This window comes from Heteronotia binoei, chromosome 6 (genome assembly GCF_032191835.1).
Source record: "Heteronotia binoei isolate CCM8104 ecotype False Entrance Well chromosome 6, APGP_CSIRO_Hbin_v1, whole genome shotgun sequence".
Taxonomy (NCBI): Eukaryota; Metazoa; Chordata; class Lepidosauria; order Squamata; family Gekkonidae; genus Heteronotia; species Heteronotia binoei.
Window position 1 is genome coordinate 88,835,363 of NC_083228.1, and position 26,777 is coordinate 88,862,139.

The 26,777-nt window shown below is 40.7% G+C and overlaps 1 protein-coding gene across 1 annotated transcript in view; it reads right to left on the reverse strand.

The window, feature by feature from the left end:
• Positions 1 to 26,777, reverse strand: part of ATG4B (autophagy related 4B cysteine peptidase) — a 48,621-nt gene that overhangs the window by 2,120 nt on the left and 19,724 nt on the right. The window contains exons 6-12 of the mRNA XM_060242128.1: positions 26,413 to 26,485; positions 23,292 to 23,371; positions 7,244 to 7,440; positions 5,574 to 5,652; positions 5,127 to 5,272; positions 2,794 to 2,850; positions 1,088 to 1,181 (exon numbers count right to left, since the gene is read on the reverse strand). Of these exons, the coding sequence (XP_060098111.1) occupies positions 1,088 to 1,181; positions 2,794 to 2,850; positions 5,127 to 5,272; positions 5,574 to 5,652; positions 7,244 to 7,440; positions 23,292 to 23,371; positions 26,413 to 26,485 (726 nt within the window). The remainder of the gene's footprint in view (positions 1 to 1,087; positions 1,182 to 2,793; positions 2,851 to 5,126; positions 5,273 to 5,573; positions 5,653 to 7,243; positions 7,441 to 23,291; positions 23,372 to 26,412; positions 26,486 to 26,777) is intronic.

The window sequence follows — 26,777 nt, forward strand, 5'->3', positions numbered from 1 at the left end:
CATATGCTTGTCTCAAGCAGTGATATGGAAGTCAGTCTGCCCTCCATTAATAAATTAAAAGGTCAAAACAAATATTACAGGAACAGGTTAAGTGCTGACAGTAAGATGCAGTCCACTGTTGCTTGCTTAGGGAGGCTTTTCTGATGTGTTTTTTCTAATATAAAAGATACAGTGAATTCAGGTGAAACAGGAATTAAAGGCTACAGCTATCAATCAAAGGTGAATGAATAATCCTAAAAAGTTTTGAAAAGGGGTCTTAGAAATCGTTGGCAAACACTAAGACATGGCCTCTTAAAAAGATATTGGATTTATGCCTCGCCCTATATTATGAATCTCAAAGAGGCTAACATTCTCCTAACAATGTGAGGTAGGTGGGGCTGAGAGAACTCACAGAAGCTGCCCTTTAAAGGACACCTATGGCTGACCCAAGGCCATTCCAGCAGCTGCAATGGAGGAGTGGGGAATCAAATCTGGTTCTCCCAGATAAGAATCCATTCACTTAACCACTACACCAAACTGACTCTTAAGCAAAACATGTCATCATTCCAGGATCAACATTTTAGAAAAAGATTTTAAGGAAATTGGTTAACATGAAAGATTGAGTAGACAGTTGTGAAAACTGAAACGACAAGTGTAATTGTCATATTTTTCAATTTGGATTCAATGTTGAACTCGAAATTCACTCAGATTTTAGATTCTAAATTTGAAAGCAAAATTAGGCACCAGATCCCATAGGTTTAATCCCGTAACAGTGAAACAAGAAACCTCCTGCTTGTGTAAGAGGTTCTCGTGTTGGCAGAAGAGCCTTCTGCAGCAAGGGAACGCTCTTTGCACCAAGGGAAAGCAATGCAACCAATGGAATTGACCCATGGAATTCAGCCCTAAATTGTTTTAAGTTATTTACTCAAGGGGAATTTTACTGGATTAGCTGAGTTTTAAATACTCCCTCCTCCAGCTAACATTCAGAATCAATCTTTTAAAAAATTTATTCGTGTAAGAAGAAATTAAAGCTATGAAAATAGTCAAACAGTTGAATTAACAGGAAAGCATTAAAAGCTCTTTTAAAAGCCCTATAGGTAAGTTTTACCTGGAGTGAGATTCAAAACATCAGGGCTAGAGAAGTGTGAAGGTTGGTGTTCTACCAGTTCAAACATTGGCAGGGCCCCTCTGATCAGTGACAACTGTTCGGATAAAAGAATGTTTTGTAATCATTTCTCAAACAAAAAATACCATTTGGTAACATTGGTTGCTGCTGAGGAAATCCGTCTCTTCACTATTAAGGTCACAACTTTAGGTCTGGGTGCCGGTCCTTTGCCCCTCCTTCCAGACTTGACCATGCTCCTCCCACCCAGGGGAGGAACCTCCTGACTGCAGCCAGCCAACTAACAGATCAACTGATGCCAACAACAGGCAGGAGTCAACCAACCTGGTGCCTCCCTCTTCTTTTGCTGAGGGGAACTTCTCAATGACGGATGCAGTCCTCCACCCATTCCTCAGGGAACAGTACAAGAGTGCCAATAAAGTATTGGGGTTGGTGCAAGGAGGGGGCAGGGGCAGGATGGACTGGGATTTAAGGGGATTGACACAGCCGTACTGGGGAGGAAGAGCTCGGTGCCTGAGACTGACAAAGTACAGAAAGATGGAAGGAAAGGCAATAGCAAGGTCAGAAGAGGTCTTTAACCTCCCCGCTGACTTCATCTGAGGTAGGGCATCTAGCCCTTACGCTGCATCCTGGAGTTGTCTCTCGACCCTCCCTTGCCCCAGAGCCAGAGCACCCAAACACTTCACTTATCATTACAGATCATTTAGGTCCAAACAAGGTGGGATGTTCACTTCTATTTTAGAATTTAGATCAAGAAAAGTTATGGAGAAAAGTTAACACCACCACCCCTGCTGTCTCAGTTCCGTTAATGGGCCTCCATGGCTACATTAAAAAGAAATCTGATGCATCCACACAATACTTTTGAGATGGAGGACACTGGATGCAAACTGCAGCTCTCCTCACCCCTAAGTTTCTAGCCCTTATAACTGCATACTTTTTAAAAAATGTGCCTGGAAAAAATCCCAGAAACTAGACAAGTTCCTAAATTGCCACTTGAACAGACTGCCCCTCCCCACAGCTAGCAGGAAAAAATGAAGCATAAAGAGAAAGAGTTCCTAGTTATTTGGATGCACTTAATTATCCCATAATACTTAAGTTAGGATGGCAATTGAATACCCTGATCAATTCAAGCCTTTGCAAGTTCACTATACTGATCTTCCAAGTAGTACAAGGTTGGTTGTTGTGGACATGCTTTATTTGATGATTATTAGATCACTATTGGGTTCCAGCCCACGGCCAATTCTCAGCAATGGATGAGAACTTAATTATGCCTGAATTAGCTGTAGAATGCTCTGATTGTTCTCTAAACTCTATCTTTCCCTCTACTACACATCTGCTTCAATGCAGCTCAATAGTTTGGGTGATATAAGTTGCCTTATTTCTTTTCCTTGTTTTGCACAGTCTTCCAAACTGAACATGAAGCTATCTTCTCAGGACCAGCCTGCGAGATTTCAAGGCAAAACTTAAAGCATGATTCTCTTCTAGCTTCATACATTTTCACTTTCAGACCACATTGTAGGAGTCCTGAGCATAGCAGACTCAGAACCCCAACAGGAAAGATCTATACAGCTGCTACTTTCTTCCAAGCTCCACCAGTGGGATCTATCAATGCTGGTTTCATTTTTATGCTCAGTAAGGCACCCAGATGAGATTTGTCCCTTCCTTAAGTAACAGACTTGCTATGTACAGACCTTTTTGATTTGTTGGCACCAATCATTAAAGTCTTCCTCTGTGTTGCAGAAGAAGCCCTGTAAAAAAGAAAGGGAAACCATTTATTGGCATGACAATATTTTTTTACCTTCCATTTTGTTGCAAATGTTACCCATGCCACCATCACCATATAATTAAATAATTCAGTATGTATTCTTGTAATATTACTTGGTATGATATTTAATAACATGCTTATGAGGTCCATCACAAACTTAAGTTTTAATATCTTTTGCATTTCTTCTATAAATGGCAGCTACTTCCAAGTCCAGGAAAAACAAAATGCTCCTGTTTCCATCTCAATAACAATGTTACCAACTGTGAATTGAATGTCTACCTTAATGGCATCCAACTTATAAACAACGTAAGTACCCTGGCAATACCCTGGACAGGACCTTGAGCTATAAACACTGTCTTACCATTGCAGCAGTGAAAATATGCACATGAAACAACATTCTCCAAAAATTATGTGGTACAACTTGCAGTGCATCTGTTACAACACACAGGTGCTCAGCTTTGAGGTCAGTGTACAGTACTGCAGAATGTGATGCTTCAGTGTGGCTCAACAGCCCCCATGTCAACAAACTTGATGCCCAACTCAATACAAGAATCAGTAGATGTATTATACTCAGTCTGGCATATTGGCTACCTACATTGTTCCACAGTGCTCCTCTGCATCTCCAAAGACAAGCCACTCTTCTTTGTGAACAGAGAAAATTAATTGAAAACAGAAAGCTGCCCATTCATAAAGACATGGCTGATGTGGGTCTATCCAGACTAAGGTCCCTACACCCAGCGATAAGATTTGCACAAATCCTGCAATCACAAAATTTTGATCTAGGGAACTAAGTAATGGTCATGAATATAGATGCAATCAGTTCCACCCAATATCCATAACCTGATGAACACCAACAAGAGGGCCTGCAGGATTTGATTTGCCACAATCATGGAAGATGGCTGATAGAATATGAACAGGCTTTGATAGATATGCAGACCTATTGTTTAAATGGGGCAAAATACCAGGACTAGAATATGATTGTAGTACAGTCCGCCAAACTATTTTTCATCTGTCACAGGAATGTGAATGTCATGCTTTCTAGGGAGATGTGATGGAGCTTTTTGAACTTTCCCCAGCTGCGACTGTAGATAGTAGTATTTAGGGGGATTGTTCAAACTGTCTGTATCCTTGTTGTATCAACTTGCTTGCATATATTTTTTGCTTCCTGTGTGTAATTCTGCTATACAATAAATAACCCTCCCTTTTATATTTTTGTTATAATACTTATTTGCCCAAAGTAATAGTGATATGGCAGTATTGAGTATGCAGCAATGGTGAAATTAATAATTCAGTGGAAAAACAGTTACAAAATTTGAAATGTAAAATGTTGAATATATAAATGTATCCCAGCCAGTGTAAGTTTTGTTGTATTTTATAAAAAGTGTAATGAAAGGGATGTTGAAATATTTTCTATTCTGTTATATATAATCACCTGTTGACATTGGGTTGGCTGGTAGTCCCCAGTGCAAAAGAGGTCTGTCTGGCCTCTATAAAGACCAGGGCCTTTTTGGCTCTGGCCCCGACCTCATGGAACGAGCTCCCCACGGCCTGCAGGACTTAGTACAGTTCCACAGGGCCTGTAAGATAGAGCTCCTGTGCCAGGCTTCTAACTGAGACTCTGAATTGAGGCCATGGAGATATGATATGATCAGCCTCTTCAGCTGTCAACCTGTTGTAAATTGTTTGTAAGCTGCTCTACAGTTATTTACATTGGCCCAGACCTCCCCATATAAGCTATACTATTACAAATGAACTTTGATTTGAATACTATTGCATTGATTTGGGATATATTGCCATCTTATTGTTTATTATTTGTATACTGTCTACATTGTGATTTTTACGCTTTTATAATGATATTGTACTATACTTATCCCTGAGCCTGCCTTGGCGGGATAGAAATCCCATAAAATAAAATAATTACAATATGTAATCATCTTCTTTTTCTGTATTTTCTTATTATAATTTCTTTGTTTTTCAAAAACTAAAAATACCAATAAAAGTTTAAAATATCCCTAGCTAAAACCAAAAATGTCAAACTACAAAATCTTTCCACCCCATAAAAGATGTCTGCCATTCAAGCCTCCTCAAAAGCCCTGGCAAATAGGCAGGCCTAGTGTGAAGGCGGAGAGGGAAGGGGGAGAAAAAAGAATGCCACTGTTGCAGTATCCTTGCAGAGAAGAGGAATCAGTTGGAAGTAAATGAAGAGCTGAATGACTGTTCCAGATAAGTGCTCTTGGGCAACAGCAGAGACACACTCACCACTGCAATAGAAGGATCAAGCTCTGCAATGCTCATTCTGCAGGGTGGATGTTGGCAGTGGAAACTCTCATCAGGGATGTGGCAACTGTCAACTGGTTCCACTGCAGGCTGAGTCGTATGTGGGTCAAGGTAGATTAGCTCTTCATCTAGACAAAATAGCCAAGGGAAACAATACTAAACTGCATATGGGAAGAGAAAGCATCATGTCTACACAGTGCTATTTCAGACATATGATGACTAGGGAGATAGCAGAGATATTAAATACGAAAAGGAAACTTTACATCAATATCATTTCCCACAATTATGCCTATTCTGAGACACTAAGTCAAGATGATCGACAGAGGTTTGTTCTTTGACATATTTTTGAAAATAGATGCTGAGAAATGTGGTATACAATATAATGCTATTCCCACTCTTTGACATGATGCACTCAACTGACACACTCACCTACATATCCAATGAAATAATGAGCACTGTTAGGTTTTCCTCCAATCACGCCCAGGGACTGAGGCATCATAAAACAGTGCTGGAAAACATTGGTTACACAATGAGTTGTATAGCAGTCAGCAGAAATGAACACCCATATAGGGAACCAGCAATACACATACAGAAAAATGTTGATACACACACTAGCCATTCAGCAATAGACAACAGAACAGCAAATTTCAATACAAAAAGCTTTCACAAGGGGCAGCCATTGGAGCACAGTTTTGAGAACAAGCATAGCAAAAAGCACTCTTGGGAACTCTGAAGAAAGCTTAAAAATGTAAATACCTGCAGCTTGCAGTGTGTGACGCAGTGAGGTTTCCTGCCCCCACACCTGAAGGATGTCTGTATGAGGATCTTACAAGAAAGCATCAGGAGAAAGTGATGGAAATACCAGGGGCCCAACAGCAGCACTGTTTAAGCACTTATACAGTGCCACATGAGCTGCCCTGTGTCTCAGTCACTGCCTCCAGACAACCTTCAATAACAGCAGCAGATCCTTCTTTCTCTGCAGTGGTATTCAGTATTGAAGTAGGAATTTTTCCTGCACCCCACCATGGAAAGCACGGCTGAACATATATCTAGTTATGTTTGACATACTGTATTTTTCGCACCATAAGGCACTCCGGAGGATAGGATGCACCTTCCTCCTGGGGGGGCGATCCGCTGCCTCTTCCTCCGATCCAGCGCTTCCCCCGCGCCTGCCCGCCTGGCTCCATCTTCTTCAGGCAAGCGCTGGGATCGCTCCAAGTGGCCCCAGCGCTTTGCAAGCGCCGGCTGCGGAGGGGGCAGCGTGCTTCCTCCTTGCCTGTGTGCCTGCCTTCAGCTGTGATGTTTAAAGCAAGCGCTGGGATCGGAGGGGGGAGGGAGCGATCCCAGCGCTTGCTTTAAACATCACAGCTGAAGCCAGGCACACAGGCAAGGAGGAAGCACGCTTCCCCCTCCGCAGCCGGCGCTTGCGAAGCGCTGGGGCCACGTGGAGCGATCCCAGCGCTTGCCTGAAGAAGATGGAGCCAGGCGGGCAGGCGCGGGGGAAGCGCCGGATCGGAGGAAGAGGCAGCAGATCGCCCCCCCCGAAGGTACGTACCTTCGGACCATAAGACGCACACACTTCCCCCCTCACTTTTTTTGGGGGGGGAAGTGCGTCTTATAGTCCGAAAAATACGGTAATTAATAAGAAAGTTGCCCTTGATATGTCAAATGCTGGTTTGCACAGCCATAAATTTTGACCGGTGGTATAGAGTGCTGGACTAGAATCTGAAAGACCCTAGTTCAAATCCCCACTCTGCCATAACAAAAGCTTGATGGGTGATCCTGGGCTAGTCACACACACTCAACCTACCTCACGGGCTTATTCAGAGCACAAAATGTATGAGAGGAGACCAATGTAACCCACTTTGGGTCACCACTGGGAAGAAAGGCAAGGTATAAATGAAGTAAATTAATGCATTTCAGATACAGTCTGCCAGCTAGCAAACCATAAACTAGACCACTAAAAGCAAAATTAATAGCAGTGAAGTATAAGCCATGTATAAATAAATGACACAATAAAAGCATACATTAACTAACAATACAAGATAATTTCAGCTGCTAAGGCAGCTAGATTATTTGAATAGAAACAAACCTCCTACCTTCAGTGTTTCAATGTAGGCTTCATTGATGTCTGTGAGCCCAAGACGAAGAGGTATCAGCAGTACTAAAGGTTTCCAGAGCAATAGCCTGTCTGTGCACGCTGCTCCATCTGGATACCCATTGGACAGTAAATCTGATTCTGCAGTGGGAAATGCTGAAGCCCCAGGACATGGATAGTTGAACCAGCACAACCTCCCTACCAAGACATCAGCAGAATTATTTATTATTTATTACTTTAGATTTTTTATCTCGCCCTCTCCACAGAAACCAGCTTAGCAAAAATTTCAAGCTCTTATAGATTTGAACAACCATTAAGAGAGCTCAAACAAAATGACTCTTCCTAGCATGCTCCACTGTATGCATACCTTTATATGGCCACAGTTTCTAGTAAACTTCAGAGGGTTTTTAAAAAACAAAACAAAACTACAACCAAAATATTGACGCGTGTACATGATATTACCCCTCTGGACTACAATATTGGATTTTGTTTTATAAATGTTTTCAAAAGTATCTGTCAGTACTGATATTGGATAAAGATGGCAACTATTTCTATTCTGCTGAAACCCTTACTTGGATCATTAGTTAGGACACAAGTGCAAGATATGAAATTGTTACCGCATACTGACTCCTTCATGCACATATTTTGTCTTGTTCTTTTTTCCCCACATACACACCCCACTAGAATGAAACATTGGAACCTACCTGAATGCTTCTTCTCTTCAGTGGGGCTAAGTAATCCAGATTGGTAAGGTCATGCTTCCTCTAGTTCCAGGCAGTGCGATGCAAATTTTGCAAGTTTCTACTGCACTGGATCAAGGCTGATCCTCCAGTCTTATTATAGCCCAGCTCCATATCTATCCTCTGCCCCAAACTCCTTATTTTATTTTTGAGTGGGAAGTGGATCACCTTGTCCCACTGAAGAAAATAAGCCACCAATGTTTCACTCTCCTTCTGTGGGGGAAGTCATTCAATTAGTTATATGTCCAAGTTGTCACCCTGGGTGGGATTACCTTTATTGTTCCAGAACCTGTTGCAACATCCTCCTGCCAAAGAAAACCTCCACAGAGTCTATCTGGTCTATCCTGTAATGCTCCACAAAGGTTGAAAAGGTAGACCATGTGGCCTCAGCAGCAAATAAGGATACCTTGTCATCATCAATACCAAAGTGACATGGGGCGGGGAGAACGGTTTTTGCTTTTAAATAGGAAAAAATATTTGGGTGCTGGGGCATTAGTTCATTACCAGATTAAATTTTAAAATATTTGTGGAAGAGTGTGTGAAGGAGTTATATAAAGCACAATTAAATATTTTTGAACCTTCCATCTGTGAAGCACAAAAAAATAAATTTGATCACTTATAGACTGGCAACCAACCTGAGTACAGGCAGAGAGCCCAATCCAAATGTCTCAGAACATTAATCCATGTACCCTGGTGTGTATCAAACTTCTGGGTTCGCTTGGAAAAAGGTATGACTCGTGTAGAGGTCAGAATTTGTGTTCTTTCTATATATAAATGGGTCGCTGGTAACATGAGGCCTAAGGGTCTGTTCCCTCTTATCTTGCATGAAGAACTAATCTTGCACGAAGTTGAACAACACTAACCCCAGTAAAACATAGTTTCCCCCCCCAAAGCACAATGGCAACCATTTTACCCACACTACAGCATCTCTCAACAAATAACAGTGGGGATGGCAAACCAAGGATCTAGGATTCAGGCAAAACTCTATGGTTTTACTGAGTCCCAGAAAGTTGTATCAACATGCAACTTGATGTTAAAGGGCCATATTACTGTTATGAGGTTAGCGGTTTGAGCTCTGTTCAGTTTAATTCCATCATTTTATCCATTGGGTATGTCTCCTTTCTAAAGCATGCCTCTTAGAATAGTTGCTTGGCTGCCCCTCTTTTTTTCCCATAGGAAACATCTGGCATTCATTGGTGGGATGGGTCAGGAGGTCAGTAACCCCCATCAGGACAGTTGCCTCAGTCCCCCATAGGAAACATCTGGTATTCATTTTGTGTGTGTGGGCGTGGCAGCTGTCACTTTGGTGTGCTGCTTAAAGATGACAAGGTACCCTTATTTGCTGCTGGCCTCTCTACAAATTTCTTCCATCGAAAAGAATGTTGCTGAAGCTGCTGCTGCTTAGAATGAGCTGTAATGTTCTTAAGTGTCACCAAGCTCTGAGTCTCGTACGCCTGCCCAATACACATCTTAACCCAGAAGGCAATTGATGATTTTAATACTCTCTTTCCCAGCAAAGGGTTGCTGTGTGATACAAACAGAGCATCTGTGAGTCTGAGACTTGCCGTTTTGTCCACATAGGTATCCAGAGCTCTGCATATGTCCAGCTTATACCACAATTTCTCCTTAGGATGTTTTGGTTTTGGACAGAAGGTAATATAAGCTGCTGATTAAGATGGTAAGTAGAATTAACCTTTGGTATGTAGAAACAATCTGTTCTTAATACAACAATCTTTGTGACAAATACACAGCTATTTATGAACAGATAAGGTTGACATCTCAGAAACCTTTCTTGCCAAAGTAATTGCCACTAAGAAAGCCACTTCCCAGGATATATATCTCAGTTCAGCAGTCTTCAATGGCTCAAAAGGAACTTTCATCAGCACTTGCAACACCTTAGAAAGGCTCCAGATTGGGAATCTGTGTCTTATCAGTGGAGCCAGTTATGCTGTGCCCAAGAAATTGCTTTACATGCTTGTTAGAGAAGTTCAGTGGCCTCTTGTGTCCCAGAGGTGCCACCTGACATTTTAAAGTATTTGACCTTAGACCTTTTTTCCAACCATCATGGAGGAAGAGAACAATGTCCCTGTAAGATGGTTTTAGCAGATCTATTTCTTTGTCTGCAGCCCATTTCCTGAATGTCTTCCACATATGATTATAAAGGCGTCTGGTAGCTGGTTTTCTGGGTTATATCATGTTCACAATTTCTTTGGGAAATCTGGTTTTGTCTAGATCTGCCCGCTCAATATCCAGGATGTCAGCTGAAGTCAAATTGGGTTGGGGTGACAAATTGGGTCCTGCAACTACAGGTCCTGAATGGCTGGGTGTCTCCACAGCAAAAACACTGACATCCTAATGAGCTCCAAAAAAACAAAGTTTGTTTTGGCCTGAAGGGAGCAATAAAAAAAATTCGCCTCTCTCCCCCCACTCCCCTGCTGATGGCCTTGCTGAACAGGGGAGTTGGTGGAAATATATACAGGAGATCCTCTGTCAATGGGTGAATGAAGACATCCTTGCCCTCTGCCCCAGGATCATGAAATCTTATAAGAAACCTGGGAATTCGGTTGCTGTGAGAAGACACCGATAAATCCATGGGTGGGTTCCAAATCATATAATTACCTGCTAGAAATTGTTTTGATTTAGGCTCCACTCCCCTGGGTTGAGATCCTTCATGCTTAACCAGTCTTCCTGTCAATTGGCTATATCTCTCAGGCAGAATCATAGAGTTGGAAGGGACCTCCAGGGTCATCTAATCCAATCCCCTGCACAATGCAGGAACTTCACAAATACCTTCACCCTACACACACAAACATCCCCAGTGATCCTTGCTCAGAAGATGGCAAAAACCTCCAGGATTCCTTGCAAAACTGGCATGAAGAAAAATTGCTGATTAACCCAAAAGTGTCAAACAACATTTCCCTGGATGTGTAAGAAAGGGCCACAAGAACTAAGCATTGATGCAGCTCTTCCTGCCCTCCTTCTCATGATCTGCCTAATTCACAGAATTAGCATAGCTGTCAGATGGCCATCTAGCCTCTGCTTAAAAACCTCCAAAGAAGTAGAGCCCACCACCTCCCACTGAGGAACCACTCTAGCTGTCAGGAAGTTCTTCCTAATATTTAGCCAAAAATTCTGATTTAATTTCAACCTGTTGGTTCTTGTCTGACTTTCTGGGGCAACAGAAAACAATTCTGCACCATCCTCTATATGACAGCCCTTCAAGGACTTGAAGATGGTGATTGTATCACCTCTCAGTCATCTCCTTTCCAGGCTAAACTTACCCAGTTCCTTTAAACTTTTCTCATAGGACTTGGTCCCCAAACCCCTCACCATCTTCAATGTCCTCCTCCGGACACATTCCAGCTTATCTATATCCTTCTTAAATTGTGGTGCCCAAAACTGAACACAATACTCTAGGTGAGATCTAATCAGAGCAAAGTAAAGTGATACCATCAACTCACATGATCTGGACACTATACTTCTGTTGATACAGCTCAAAATTGCATTTGCCTTTTTAACCACTGCATCACACTGCTGACTCATGTTCAGTGTAGGGTCCACTAAGACCCCTAGATCCTTTTCATACAGACTATTGCCAAGACAAGTCTCCCCCTCCCCCATGCATTAGATTTTTCCTACCTAAATACAGAACTTTACATTTATCCCTGTTAAAATTCATTTTGTTTTAGCCAGTCAAGCTCATCCTGTATCCTGTCCCTGTCTTCTACTGTATTTGCTACCCCTCTCAATTATCATCTGCAAATTTAATAAGCATTCCCTCTATGCCTTCAACCAAATTATTTATAAAAATGTTGAACAAAACAGGTCCCAGGACAGATCCTTAACACTCCACTTGTCACTCTTCTCCAAGAGGGCGAGGAACCATTAACAAGTACTCTTTGAGTGTGATCTGCTAACCAGTTACAGATCTACTTAAAACTAACAGGATCCAAACCCCATTTTACCAACTTGTCAACAAGAACAGTATGTGGAACCTTATCAAAAGCTTTACTGAAATCAAGATAAACAATGTCTACAAGCATTCCCCTGATCCAGTAAGGTAGTAACTTCCTCAATAAAGGATATCAGGTTAGTTTGACATTACTTGTTCTTGAGAAATCCATGCTCACTCTTAGTAATCACAGCCATCTTTTCTAAATGTTCCAGGACTGATGGTTTGATGATTTGTTCTAGAACTTTTCCAAATACAGACTTCAAGCTGACGAGTCAGTAGTTACCTGGATCCTCCTTTTCCCCCTTCTTGAAGATGAGGGCAACATTTACCCGCCTCCAATCTTTTGGCACCTCACCTGTTCTCCAAGAATTCTCAAAAATAATGGAAAGAGGCTCAGAAATTACATTTGCAAGTTCTTTTAGGTGTTTCACTCTTACTTCTGCTAGGTGTTTTTCTGCCCATAGCAACAGACGTTTGGGCTTCTTGAACAGAGATTTTGATCTTGTGCCACCCTGGCAATTGAAATGTACCTTTGTAATTGTGGTGTTGGTGCATATTAGTACCTTTTTTCCTTCTAGGAGATCTTGGAAGGACATTATAGCTAGCCTGACCACACGCAGTTCCAGATAGTTTATATTGTGGGCCATCTCTGCTGGGTTCCACCTACCCTGAATGACCTGCCTCTGACAATGCCCCCCCCGCTCTTGCACTGTCATCTGTTGTCACAATATGAGGTGACTGAAGAAAACTTACTCCCTTGATTAAATTCAATGTGGATGTCCACCAATTTAGGGGCTTATTTAACAAGATGTCTATTTCCACTTTTTTAAACAAATCCTTATCTTCATTTGATGAGGAAGCAAAGTCCACTGTAAAGGTCTGGTTTGGAATCAGGCCCAAAGAACTAGATATACTGTGGATATCATGAGCCCCAGAACTGATGACAAATGTATGAGATCCACTGACCTCTGCAGGGTGGTTTCAGAAGGCCAGCTAAGAGTCTTCAGTGCGCCTCTTCCCAGAATTTTTTGATGCTGTCATTAAAGTTGAATGGGTGATTCCTGGCAGTGGCAACTCCCTAACAACCAATGCCAAAAACCTCTACGCCCTCCCAGAGGAAGCCATGGAAGATGTAAAGGTCATATTGGTTGATACTCCAGTGGTGGCTCTACACTCAGAAAGTTCCTCCAACTCAGACACTGTCCCTGGATGCTGCCTGTGCCCTCCTCTATGGCCAGTCCTTTCCCGGCTTCCAAGGGTTTGTCTGGTTTCTGCAGTGTCTGAAGACAAAGAAGTCTGAAGTCTCCAAAGGCTGGAGTTGGGTGTGTTTTGTTCTGGCAGTCCCTCCCAATCGCTTTCCTGATGGTGGGGATCTCCAGAAGGATGATCAGGGTGGTGAATAGGAATGGGAACTGTGATGGAACAGGCCCATTCCAGCCTGCACACTCTGTTCCACCCTGCCCTCCAAGATTTTCCCAACACCTGCAGAGACTTTTATTTTTCTGCCACCACCTGACCTTTGTAAGGAATTGCCCACTGTGAGGGCCAGGACTCCCAGCGTCCCTTCCAAGTTCTGAGGAATTGCCTCTGTGTCTTCCACTGCCCAGCACCTGGTCACTATGGAGACAGCATGGAGGAATAGCTGCTTATCAACTGCCTGCATCCCCCCGGTGCTTCTTTTAAAATAGCATGTTCAAAACAATGGAAGTCTATGTGGTACAGAGAACCACTACCAGCATCCAAAGTTATATAGTATTTATAAAAGAGAAAATGTTCACAAGCGTACTTTTAGCACAGTCCCTGACTAAGCAAGGGATTCAAAAGAAATTGGTAAAATGTAATTCCTCTCTCTATACATGCCCTATCAGATGTTAAAATATTGGACAGGCTCCTTAGCTTAGGATGTTTTTTTTTTGTCCAAAAACTTTTTTATTGAATTTAATAAACATACAAATAAAGCAATCAATGACTGTATCTGCAATCATTCTTTGTGTATAAGCATAGCATACCAGCAGAAAACAAAATATATATATATATATACAAAATACAAACAAAACAACACATACATACATTCACACACACATACATAATTGGCAGCTGAATTAAAAAATAAGTACTCTGTCCATATATTAATTACATCAAATTAATAATGTCATAATATCTACCAGGTATACATGTACGCATCTGATCTACAGGACCAAAAGAAAATTTAAGAAATGGAAGCCACTTGTACATCAGAGATTCGTTACTTTCTGAATTGTTTATATTGCATAAACTATCTGCTATCTTGTCCATAGCATAGACCTCCCAGATTTTAGCATACCAGGCTTTAACTGGAGGAATATTGGGAGATTTCCAAAATTGGGCTAACACCATTTTAGCAGCAGCTAGTAACAGGGATATCAGGGATTTATTGAGAGAAGTAATAGAAATATCTTTCCAACAGTCAAGCAAAATGAGTTCCAATCTTAAGGGTAAACTATAGCCCGTGATATCCTTGATTTTTGCCACAATTACTGCCCAAAACGACTGCACCCTCGGGCAAGACCACCAGCAGTGTATAAATGTGCCCACCTCGCCACAATTTTTCCAACATTTGGAGGATTGATTTATCGCCATATGGCTTAATCTCTGAGGTGTTAAATACCACCGAAACAAAAATTTTTGAGTTTGTAATTGTATATTCAATGATTTTGAAACAAACGAAGGAGATGACCAGATTTGTTGCCAAACATTCTCCTGAAAATTAATTGAACTATTCCTTTGCCAAATTTCTTGATAGGATAACAAATCAACAGCATCAATGTCTAGCAAACCCTTATAAATAAATGAAATCAGTCCCTTCCGCTTTAAAAAAGGAGAATATAGCAAGTGTTCAAAGAAAGTAAGAGGTCGATTGAAATTGTATTTCTTTGAGAGTGACGTCACCAAGTTGTTAGTTTGCAAGTATTCAAACCATGGGATTTTTGTCCCACCAGTTTTCTCTTCCAAAGATTTTTTGTCGAGCATTTTTCCATTGGACAAAATATCCACAAACCTATAAAGGTTATATTTTTTCCAAATTGGAAAAGACTTGTAAAAAACCCCGGTTGAAACCAAGAAACATCCACAAAATGAGATAGTGGAGATATTGGAGGGGCTAAAGAGAGGCGACGTTTGTCCCAAATCTGAAAAATAGCTTTAAGAAAAAGGTTGGAGGAGATAATAGGAAGTCTATTCTTCGGAAATTCCCATAATATAGAGTGAAACGATTTGTTATTTAGATAGGTATCTTCTAGGGCCTTCCAACCGAAATTAAGTCAGCATCATGGTATCTAATAAGGCCACCTAAAATGGCAGCTTCATAAAATTTATGCAGATCCAGAAGAGCCAGACCCCCTGAGGATTTAGAACGAATAAGAGTTGCATACCCTATTCTAGACAAGCCCTTGTTCCAAATATATCTTAAGAACGAACGACGCCAACCCACAAATAAATCCTCAGGAATAAGAATAGGAATGGCTCGAAATAAAAACAGAAATTTGGGGAAAATAAAAGATTTAATAATCTGAATTTTTTCATTCCAGGGAATAAGTGAAGAATTTTTATTCTTTTGCAGGGTAAGAATGTCCTTAATCAATAAATGATGATTAACTTTAAAAATATCTCCCAATTTCAAAGGTATATTGATCCCCAAATATGTCCAATAGCTATCAATTTTTTAAAAGTGATAATTAGAGTAGATGGAGTCTTGGAGAGCATCCGAAATTGTGATGGGATAAAGAATGGTTTTGGATGGGTTTACTCGAAGGCCTGATATAGAAGAAAATACAGATAATAAATCAAAGACAGCCGGTAAAGAAGACTTAGGTTTTGTAACAAAAAGCACTAGGTCATCTGCAAACAAAGACACCTTAATTTGTTTCTTTCTAATAGGGATACCAGCGATAATATTGGTATCACGGATAGCATTAGCAAGAGGTTCTATTGCGATCGCAAAAAGCAGAGGAGACAAGGGGCAACCTTGCCTCGTCCCTCTGAAAAGATTAAATTCTTCAGAATCCAAATTATTAATAGAAAGAATAGCAGAAGGCGATTTATATAAAGAATGGATTATCTTCAGAAAATTCGGGCCAAAGTTCATTTTCTGCAGTAAGGCTGTAAGATAAGGAACTTCAACGGAGTCAAAGGCTTTTTCAAAATCAATAGACAAGATAAAAGAAGACTCAATATTAAATTTCCGGCAGTATTGAATAACATCAAGGACCATTCTAGTATTGTCCATTAACTCACGGTGTGGGATAAAGCCCAATTGGTCAGGATGAATGTAGTTCCCTATAAAGGTATTAAGCCTAGCCACCAGGGCTGCTGTAAAAATCTTATAATCACAATTAAGGAGCGATATCGGCCTGTATGAACTAGGGTCTAGTAAGTCTTTGTCCTTCTTTGGAAGAAGTATGATTTTTGCCTGTGACCAAGTAACAGGGAAAGAACCAGACTGTACAAACTGATTACAGGCGTCTGCCAAGATGGGAGCCAACAAAATGTTAAAAAATTTATAAAATTCTGGTATAAAGCCATCTCGGCCTGGAGATTTATTGGATTTCATAGACTTGATAGTCTCCTGTATTTCAAGTGCAGTAAAAGGTTTGTCCAAAAAGGATTTAACCTCAGGAGAGATAGGCTTAATAACTGAGTGAGTGTCTAAGAAAGATGAAATAAGGTCTGATGATGGATGCTGGGAGGAATATAGAGATGAATAGTACTTTTTAAACACTCCTACAATATCCTTAGTGGAATGTTTCAAGGTACCAGATTTAGAACGAATGGAAGAAATAGCCATTGAGGATACTCTCTTTTTAACCTTCCAAAATAGGAGTTTAAGAGATTGAGGAGTTCGAAACCAATATTTTTGTTTTATAAAAGCCATTTGTTTTTGAATCTTGGAGATGTCAAAAGATTCTAATTTTTTTCTTTCTATAAGAAGTTTTGAATAAGTTTTTTTGCTACCAAATTTTTTAAATTTCTCTTCCAATTTGGTAATGTTGGCAACCAAATCAGATCTAATTTTTTCTTTTTCTTTTTTATACGAAGAGGCAATAGCCATAAATCTGCCACGAATTACAGCTTTAAAAGAATCCCAAACTATATGCTGGGGTACTCCACACTCCATATTGAATTGAAAAAATTCTTTAATGTCTTTTTCAATGGAATCTGTAACCGATTTCATAGACAGAAGTTTACTATCCAATCTCCAATTAAAAGAAAAAGATCTGTCAGTAACGCCTGACATATACCCTTCCAACCATGCATGATCAGACCAAATCATTGGGCCAATTTCTACTTTAGAAAAAAGATTAGAAATAGAATCTGAAACTAAAAGAAAATCTATTCTGGAATAAGTTTGATGACGAGAAGAAAAAAAGGTATAATCTCTTTCTTTTGGATGTCTGCTTCTCCAAATGTCTGACAGATTATAGGATTGAAAAACTTGAGCTAAATCATTTTGGCCATTCAAATCTTTTGATTGAGACCGTTTATTGGCAGATAGAGGTAGCACACTTTTTTGAGATCTATCTAAAGAAGGATTAACAACATAGTTGAGATCTCCTCCCAAGATAATGGGCCCTGTATGAAAGGTTTGAAGTTGTGACAACGTATCTTTAATAAATGCAATTTGCCCATCATTTGGAGCATACACCGATGCCAGAGTATAAGGGCTACCATTAAAGACCCCATTGATAAAAATATACCGACCCCTAGGGTCAATTGAGGAATTTTCAAAAGTGAATTGGACTGATTTACCTATTAGGATGGCCACGCCTCTTGCTTTGGAAGACCCATAAGCTTGAAATTTATGAGCAAAAAATTTGGACTGGAAGACCCTGGGCTGGTTACCCTTAAGGTGAGTTTCTTGCAAAAAAATTATATCTGGTTTCTGACGAGAGATGGCAGAGGCAACCCGTTTTTTCTTAATTAAATTATTTAGCCCGTTACAGTTTAGAGAAAGAAATTTCAAATGGCACTCTGCCATAATTGAAAGAGGAAATAACCAAGGTTATCAAAATTATTACAATTTATAGCATTTAACCCAGGTGCCACCAGGATAGCTCGAGATGAATCCTGTAGATCAAATTTCAAAGGTATGAGGACAGATTTCAAATCAAAGGCTTTAAAAAACTTCCAGCTAAAACCATAATAATTCAATACAGTTATGCTGCCCATAACAAAAACAAAAAACCATAACCAACACCAGTGGTCTAGCATTAACAGACACTAGCCACTAACTCACCCTCCAACTCTGTTAACCCAAACTTGGGAAAACAACAACTACTTACTTAAAAGGTTAAATTTGAAGCGGAAGTCTTCGTTACTGAAGACACCACACAACTAGCAACAACTACCAAATGGAGCTATTTAAAAAAACCCGAAGTTCTCCATTCTCCCTCTCTGCCAAAAATGCTTATATTTAACAATATCAACCCAGCAAAATTAAAATTTATAAACAGAATAACAGAGCCGAATGTATAGAGAGTTTTATAATGAAAGGCCACATAAAGCTGATTGAATCAAGGCTAAAATGCCTAGAAAGCCACATATAATAAAATCTGTGCCTTTTATCAACTCAGATTAGTGAATTAAAGATAAGTACAGGCAAACTAATATACCATGTGTAACAGCATCAGATCTTGATCACAAAGTTATAGTGAGACTTAAGACACTATGATAAAAATACAATGAAACTTTAAACAGAATTATGAACACTATTAAATACTGATCTCCCCAAACACTCCCCACCAACTATCCTTCAGCCACTTATAAGCCTATGTAGGGAGATGTGATAGTAAGGGAAACAAATTTCCAAACCTTCATAATAGCATAAGGCACAAACTGACACACACATACATTCCCTACCAACCCTCTTTCTCACACACTCATTTCCATTCAAGAATTCACAAAGGAAGGGAAAAGGTCCTGACAATTCATTAACTCACAGTAGAAAGAAATATATTGATATAAAACCCTGATCATACTATTCAAGTTTCTCACTCAGATCTACCCCCCCCCTCTCTCTCTCACTCTCTCACTCACTCCCACACCCTCTCTCGTCACCCAGCCTCCCCATTCAAACACCTACTTCCATTTACTTTTTAAACCATATATTCCAAGTCACTCCATTCTTCCAATCATGCATACCCAATCAACCAAGAAGATTTCCTTTAATGAGTTGATTTAAATTAATAACTCCCTCACATTCATAACACTGCTTTCAAAAAATATAAATAACAAGGGGGGAAAAAAGGGGGGGGAACCCCCCAATTTCGTATATAAACACTGCTTCATAAGCACCACGTAGGCAAAGCTTATAAGTCAGCAGTTCAGTAGGCAAAGCTTATATGTCAGGGGGGAAAAAGGACGTCAGGAATCCTCAACAAAAAAAGGGGAAGATTTCTGCATAGCAACAGTTCCAGCGTTTAGCTTCTAGAAGAAACAGGCCGATCAGGACGGTTCATAGGCACACGACGCCATCTAGTGTCTGAAGTTATTGAGTGAGCATGGGAGGCTGCTTCCATAAGGCCGGTGGGAACAGGAAGATTCATATCGCGCAGCATGCTTAGGCCTGAGTCAAGGTCTGCAGCTACAAATGACTGATCCTGTACTGTAACTTGCAGCTTGTACGAAGCAACCCATCGATATCTGATGTTTTCCCTGTTCAGGATTTCTATAATTGGCTTCAGATTTTTCCGCCTTTGCAAGGTTTCAGAAGACAAATCCTGTAGAATTTGGACGTTGTAATCTCCTAACAGAAGAGGATTTATAGCCCGGGCTTTTTGCAGCAACTTGGATTTAACTGAGGCAGAAGAGAAACGGACTAAAATGTCCCTAGGCAACGAAGTTTTCTGTCTGCGCAATGGGCCAATTCTATATACTGTCTCCAGGGCACAGAGATCAGATTCAGAAAAACCCAATGCCTTCGATAGCCAGGAGGCTATAAGAGTTTTTAGATCAGAGGGGGAGGCAGAATTCTCGGGGAGCCCACGAATTTTAACATTCCCCATTTTCAGATGGTTCTCAAGTGCAATAATTTTATCAGTGGCCCATTCATCTCTTTTATAAAAATACTGAGTGTCCTCCTGCACAGCACTTGCCATGTTAAAAGCAGAATCTGCCATCTCTGCCACCTTCTCTAAGGACGTTTTGAAACCCTCCATTTGAGCAGAAAGGGGCTGGATCATGGCAGATATTTTGTCAGTCATATTTTGTTCCAGTTTTTGAAAAGCCTCCATTACCTCAGAACGAAATGAAGCTAGGTCTGCTGCTGTGTTTTCCCCTCCTCCCGACGCCATCTTGCTTGCAGGGCTGCTTGCTTTTCCTGAGGCCTTAGCCTTGGGCTTTTTTGGAAAATAGTCTTTAACAGAGTTCCTTGAATTTCTTTTTGATCTGGGCTTTTGACCATCTACTGTTCCCATACTAATTAAAGAAAAAAAAGAAAACAAACAACAACGCTGGGCGCTTGCTTAAGTGGATTTGGCAGGGGTAAGTACAGAGCTCTGTTTTCAGGCGTCCATTCCCTATGCGTGCGACGCCACGCCCCCAGCTTAGGATGTTATAGATCTAAGCCGCCCTGAGCCTGCTTCAGCTGGGAGGGTGGGATATAAATCATCATCATAATCTCTAGAGAGCTGCGATTACCTTGCAGCTTCCTCCAACTCTTCAGGTCAGCACATGGTTAATGGCCACTTTCTCCAGACCTCAGTTATCTGTCTGTTCTGATGAACTCAGCACCAAAGAGACCTTCCTCCCTGCTCCCTTGAGTTTTATCATCTCTCTTCTCCCCACCTACTGACCAGGTCAGACTGGTCAAAGATGTGTTTCCTAGAGATCTTCAGTTCCTTCCTTCCTGAAGTCTCTCTAGTATTTAATTCCTCCAAATCTCTGTTGCTTCCTTTGTGGGGCAGGGGGAGGTAGCTTGACCATTGCATTTTCTAGATCTATTAACATTTGTACTGAGGTTGGCTGATGTAGGCCTGGAAAGGAACTAAACTGACTTCCCCTCTTCCTGCCTGTTCTCTGCCCAGAGAAGGAGAAAAAAAACTTTTAGAACTCAGAGTGAAGGTTTTGCTCAATTCAAACCTCCAAAGAAAAAATGCATTTCTTCACAGGCACCTGTTCTGAAATGAGTTCTTTTCCACTCTCTGCCTTCTCTGACAGCTGCTGAAGTGTGGCTGGGGTTCACCATAGGCTAGGCTGGGACTGAAAAACCCAATGATTGAGGGCTTAATTGACTCCCTTGCTGAAGTAAAAAGGGGTGCAAGAAAGCCCAAGGATTCCTGTAGGCTTGTAACATCCAGTCTGGTGGAGGGTTGAAAAGCACAGGGAAAAATGGTGCCATTGCCATATTTGGCCTGCCTGATTCCCACCTAATGGAACACAGAGAGTTGATGAAGAAGGACTGCCCCCTCCTTGGTTCCCCTGATCTGCCCCAAGATCAAGTCAGGATCGCAACTCAAAAACTGGCCACTGTTCCAATAATGGGGGGAGGTTCTCTCACCTTCGGAGCCTTCCAGCATGCTCTCTGCCTGCCCGGAAGTCTTCCGCTCACAAGGGAGAGAGCCACCCGGTAACAACTTCACCAGACAGGCCAGAGTCTGCAGGCTTCTTCCCAGAGTCTCAGATACTGGGCATGAATAGAATGGAGTCAGACTCAAAGCTTGTGATCTCTCAGCCCTTGCAACTGTGCAAGTCACACTGGGGAGGTTCTGCTGCAGCCAGTCTTCAGAGCCTCAAGCTTTGGGCAGGAGAAGCCTTTCCCTTACTCTTCTTTTTTATCACAGCTGAAGCCGCTTTCTTTACCCCCGGTGGAGCCACAGACATTCCCTCCTCCATAAGGAAATGATAAGATCAACAAGTTTTTAAACAGAGGCTAGATGGCCATCTGACAGCAATAAAGGTCCTGTAAATTTAGGGGGAGGTATTTGTGAGTTTCCTATATTGTGCAGGGGGTTGAACTAGATGACCCTGGAGGTCCTTTCCAACTCTATGATTCTAAGTCTTATGCCTGCCACAGAAAAACCACAGAGCTAGACTCAAGCGTCCTGCTGGAGATGCAGGGCTGTTCAGACTGGAGGGTCAGCCTCAATCAAATTCAGTAGAGACTTGCAAAAATTTGCAGAGCCCTGTCTGGAGCTAGAGAAGGTGTGACCTAACCAATCTGGATGACTTCCCCCACTGAAGAAGAACCTTCTCTTTTGATAACATAATACCAGTGTTAAAATAAAAATAATGCAGACTAAAAACACAACACAGATTAACCCAATTGTTTCAGATTTGCATGCATACAATCAAGGCAACAGAAACAAATCCCAGTTGAACAAACAAAGACAGGCAACAAGTAATCATGGGTGAGCAGATGCTGCGGGTATACCATAAATGTTTTGAAGTGCACATCTACATGCATAGATCACATACTACTGGAGGCTTTGAGTAAACAAATCATAGGGTTGGGCCCTGAGATCCATCAGTGGAAGGTGCCAACAATTGCTGATTTTCTTGCAAACCATCAGTGGAAGGTGCCAATGAATGCTGATCTTCTCAGCTTCCTGGGGTTGCATGATCCATGTGGAATTAACAGCCATGTGGGTTGGCAGGCTGCAGTGGGGAAGGGAAAAGAGGGTGAAATAGCTCCCTCTTGCCTCATCTGTGAGCAAAGCTCTGATGACAGACAAACAAGGGAGAATTTCACCCCCTTCCCCCTCCCCATCTCCATGGCTATTACTCCATGTAGGACCCACAACTTTGGCAGTCAACTTTCCTGTATTCAGAAAGGACTGCTTGGAAAAAGGGAAAGCCATGAAGATCTGCAGTTCATGCATAATCCTTTTGTCAGGTCCAACCCACATACTTCCTTTTTCTTTTCTTCTCTACTCCTCTGACCTACAGGTCTTGAGTAGTATCAACCAATTCCCACTAGGAATAAAAAGAAGGAAGGAAGAATTCAATCCTAAGAGGGCCATCTATACCATATTAAAGAAGATGAAGTCCACAGACTATTATAGAAGCAATACCATTATGACTGAAACATTTTGTTTTATCCAGATTTCACAGCAACTATGATTGACCTACAAAAAGCAAAACTGGGTGACTGATCTTCAGCTGCTGGAATCATTTTATTTCTTGAGACATGAAAGCTAATTGTACTTATTTGATTTACATGGTAATTCATTTAGGGTTCTAAAGAAATCTTACAGCTACAGGCACAGATGTCAAGCTGAGAAGAATGTCTTCCAGAAAATATACCTTTTACAGTTTCGTCTTGTTAGATTTTTTTTCAATAGATGCAAAACAAACTCCTACAGCAACATAGGGCTACTTACTAATCTCCTCCATTACAACAGTGTTATCCATGGCTATGTGCACTGCCAAGGAGCTCCATGTATCAAAAGTGGCAAGTTTTCTACAGGAGAGGGATAGAGGAAAATTAGAAGCAAAAGCACTATGGAAAGCTACAGTTGCAACTACACTACAGATTTAAAACTGATAAGAGCTACAGTACAATCCTAAACAGAGTTCAATAGGCTTAGAAGGGTAAACCTGGTTTAGGACTGCGGTGTTAGAAAGGTGCATGGCTATGACCATATTGCCCAGAATCTGGCTGCTTAGTACAGCATCTCATAGCAAAGGCAAGCATTAAAAACTCATCTATCTTTTTTTTTTAAGCAAGTAACATATACACAATGGACTGGGTCCATACTAAATTTTTCCGTTACAGAAAATTACCCTTCCTACTGCAGCCCACTGATCTGTACGAAATGCTGCTCCTGGAAGATAGGGGGCCCTGAGGTATGATGAGGGGGTCTTGGCAAAGAAGGAAAAACTGAGGAAATTGCCAATTTAGCCTGGGGTCAAACCCAATATCTGTGAAGAGGTCAGAAACTAAACATGTCATGATACCAAATTTGTAGCTGTATGGCTCCCTTTTTTAACATTCATGGTGGACATACTCCCAATTAACCCTTTGTACAACAAGATGCTATATTTTTAAATGACTGAATTATTATTATAATTTTTTATGGTTAGTGTCTGTAATCTTGTAATCTTCAATTTCAGACTTTTGCTTTGAAATAATTTGAATCTATTTCTGTTTTTTAGACTCTCACATTGCTTCAGTTTTGTATGCCCTATTATTATATGCTATTTTCATTTATTGTAATGTTTTGATAATCTTCAATAAAGCTGTTGTTTAATTTAAAAAGAAAAAAAGAAACCAAACATGGACTGATTTACCAGTGATTAGGGAAATAGAATGTATCTACTAACTCTTCCTTTTTTATATATTTAAATTTTATTTTATTAGCAAACAATTTCAAGCAATTAGCCGCCGCCACCACAACAAATAGTCCTGATTGTCCTTTGTCTCCTATACGTACAGTGCTCCTTCATCACTTTTATTCCTTACCCTTTCCATCTATATTCTGACCTGGAATAAATATATATAAATGAACTGATTTAGAGGAAGGTATTCTTATTTTACAATCTAGGGTTGCTGGTTGCAAAACAGTCTGTTAGTTCAGTAATATAGTTCTCCAGCCTAAAATTTCCATAAATTGAAATGCTTAGCAGAATACTGATGAATTGACAAAGCAATCCTAAACAGGTATATTCAAAATCTTACTGAAGGATACTCCATGGGACTTACTCCCAGAACAGTGTCCTTAGGACTGCACTGTCAGGATCATAGACCATTCATATTCCGGTTTCCTCTCAGGAAGAGGACACCTACGGTTTAGACAGTGGCTACAGGATATGGTTATTCTCAAGCTAACAAACTGGCACTGTTATTTGACAGGTCAGAAAACCAACAAGTTGCCCTGTTGCAAAATAATTCCTCTGTAGATCTACAGGAAGCTCAATAGTGAATGTGCTGTAGTATCACACTATCACGTTAGTTATTTAACAGTCAACTGCTCAGTACCTGTTCACATAAAAAGTACCCTTATACATTTCCTAGATCTAGACAAGCTGGGTGATCTGATTTGATATCAGAGAGGCTTAAGGTAGTATAGATGGATTTCACGGTCACAGGTGGTAATTGATCATCTAGATCTAGGTTTATCCTACACAGCCAAAGAAAAACAAAGAAGGGAAAGAAACTTAACCCAAAAACTGGAGTAAGAAACCTAAAAGATTAATATGCAATTAAAGGGCCAAACATTAAAAACAAAGTGTAAAAAAATCATAAATCAACATACATGTATTTATTGTTCAAAGCTAAAACCATTTAAGGGCCCATCATAAGCCTCTATCCTATGTAAAATCATAAAACCAAAATGGGAACCCACTCAACTTGACCTGATGCATTTCGACCTAAATTGGTCTTCTTCAGAGGTCAGAAAGGTAAGTACACATATTGGCTCATAATACAGAACAGAATAAAACAATAGAACAATGCTGGACCACAAGGAAATTTTAGTGAAGTGACAAAGGCTTACAGATATTCTTGAGGCCTCTTGTTCTATAGCCTTATCAAGAGCATACCTAGAGCATTCAGTGTTTTTTTGTATGCCACGTGGTCCAGAATTGATCAAGTAAAGTCAGAGCCCATGTGCCAAGAGTTGTGTGTCTTGTGGTCCAGCATTGTTTTATTCTGTTCTGTATTATGAGCCAATATGCGTACTTACCTTTCTGACCTCTGAAGAAGACCAATTTAGGTCAAAACGCATCAGGACAAGTTGAGTGGGTTTCCATTGAGGTTTTATGATTTCACATAGGGCGTTTTCGCACTCACCTTAATCAGCAGCGACGCCCCTCTTCACCGCACAGGATCTGCGCGGATTTCGCACTAATTGCCGCGGAGCACCCGGAAGAGCCGGAAAGTCCCGGCACTTTTGCGGTGCAAACGGAAACCGCCAAAAACCAGTTTCCATTTGCACCGCAAAAGCGCTGGGACTTTCGCTCTTCCGGGTGCTCCGCGGCAATTAGTGCGAAATCCGCGCAGATCCTGCGCGGTGAAGAGGGGCGTCGCTGCTGATTAAGGTGAGTGCGAAAACGCCCATAGAATAGAGGCTTATGATGGGTCCTTAAATGGTTTTAGCTTTCAACAATAAATACATGTATGTTGATTTATGATTTTTTTTTACACTTTGTTTTTAAAGTTCAGCCCTTTAATTGCATATTAACCTTTTAGGTTTCTTTATCCTACATAGCCCCATCATTATTACAGAAGCCTGAGAACCTTTTCTACTTTGATTTCCCAAACAAGAGATGGCTTCCCAGAAACAGATCATGAGTAGAAGGCCTAAAATGTATAATTCAATTTCACTTTTTGGAGTTAATCTAATTTGGAAGGTGAACACGGAAGTTGAACAGACAAATCTGATATTTCATGAGGAGAGGAAAAGTGTGATGAAGATAATTTTCATTTGCTTTGCACTACCAGCTACTAGCAGTGTTATGGGCAGGAAAAAAATAAGCCAGCAAGAACTATTAAGCACTTACTTGAGTACTTGTGCAACCGTGTTTGGTCCATACCATTGGCCTATGGATTTTCCTTCTCCAACTCCCATCTGGGCTGTAACAAAAGGCATATCCTAATTAGTCTGTAAGTACACTTAAAGTTCTTTCTGAACTCTGTAAATACTCATACTAGTTCTTTGTAACCTCTATTTTTAAAGAACAAATGAACAGCACTTAAGAAGGAGGAAATTTAAAGATTTCAAATAAAAGCATATTAAAAGAAGTTTTCATTGTGTTTCACTGTAAGTCTGTGTCACATAACAGCAAGGAATACATACTTATTTTTACTGTAACAACAAAAGGAAAACTGAAGATTGAATTTATTGCAAAGTATTCTGCTCTACAGA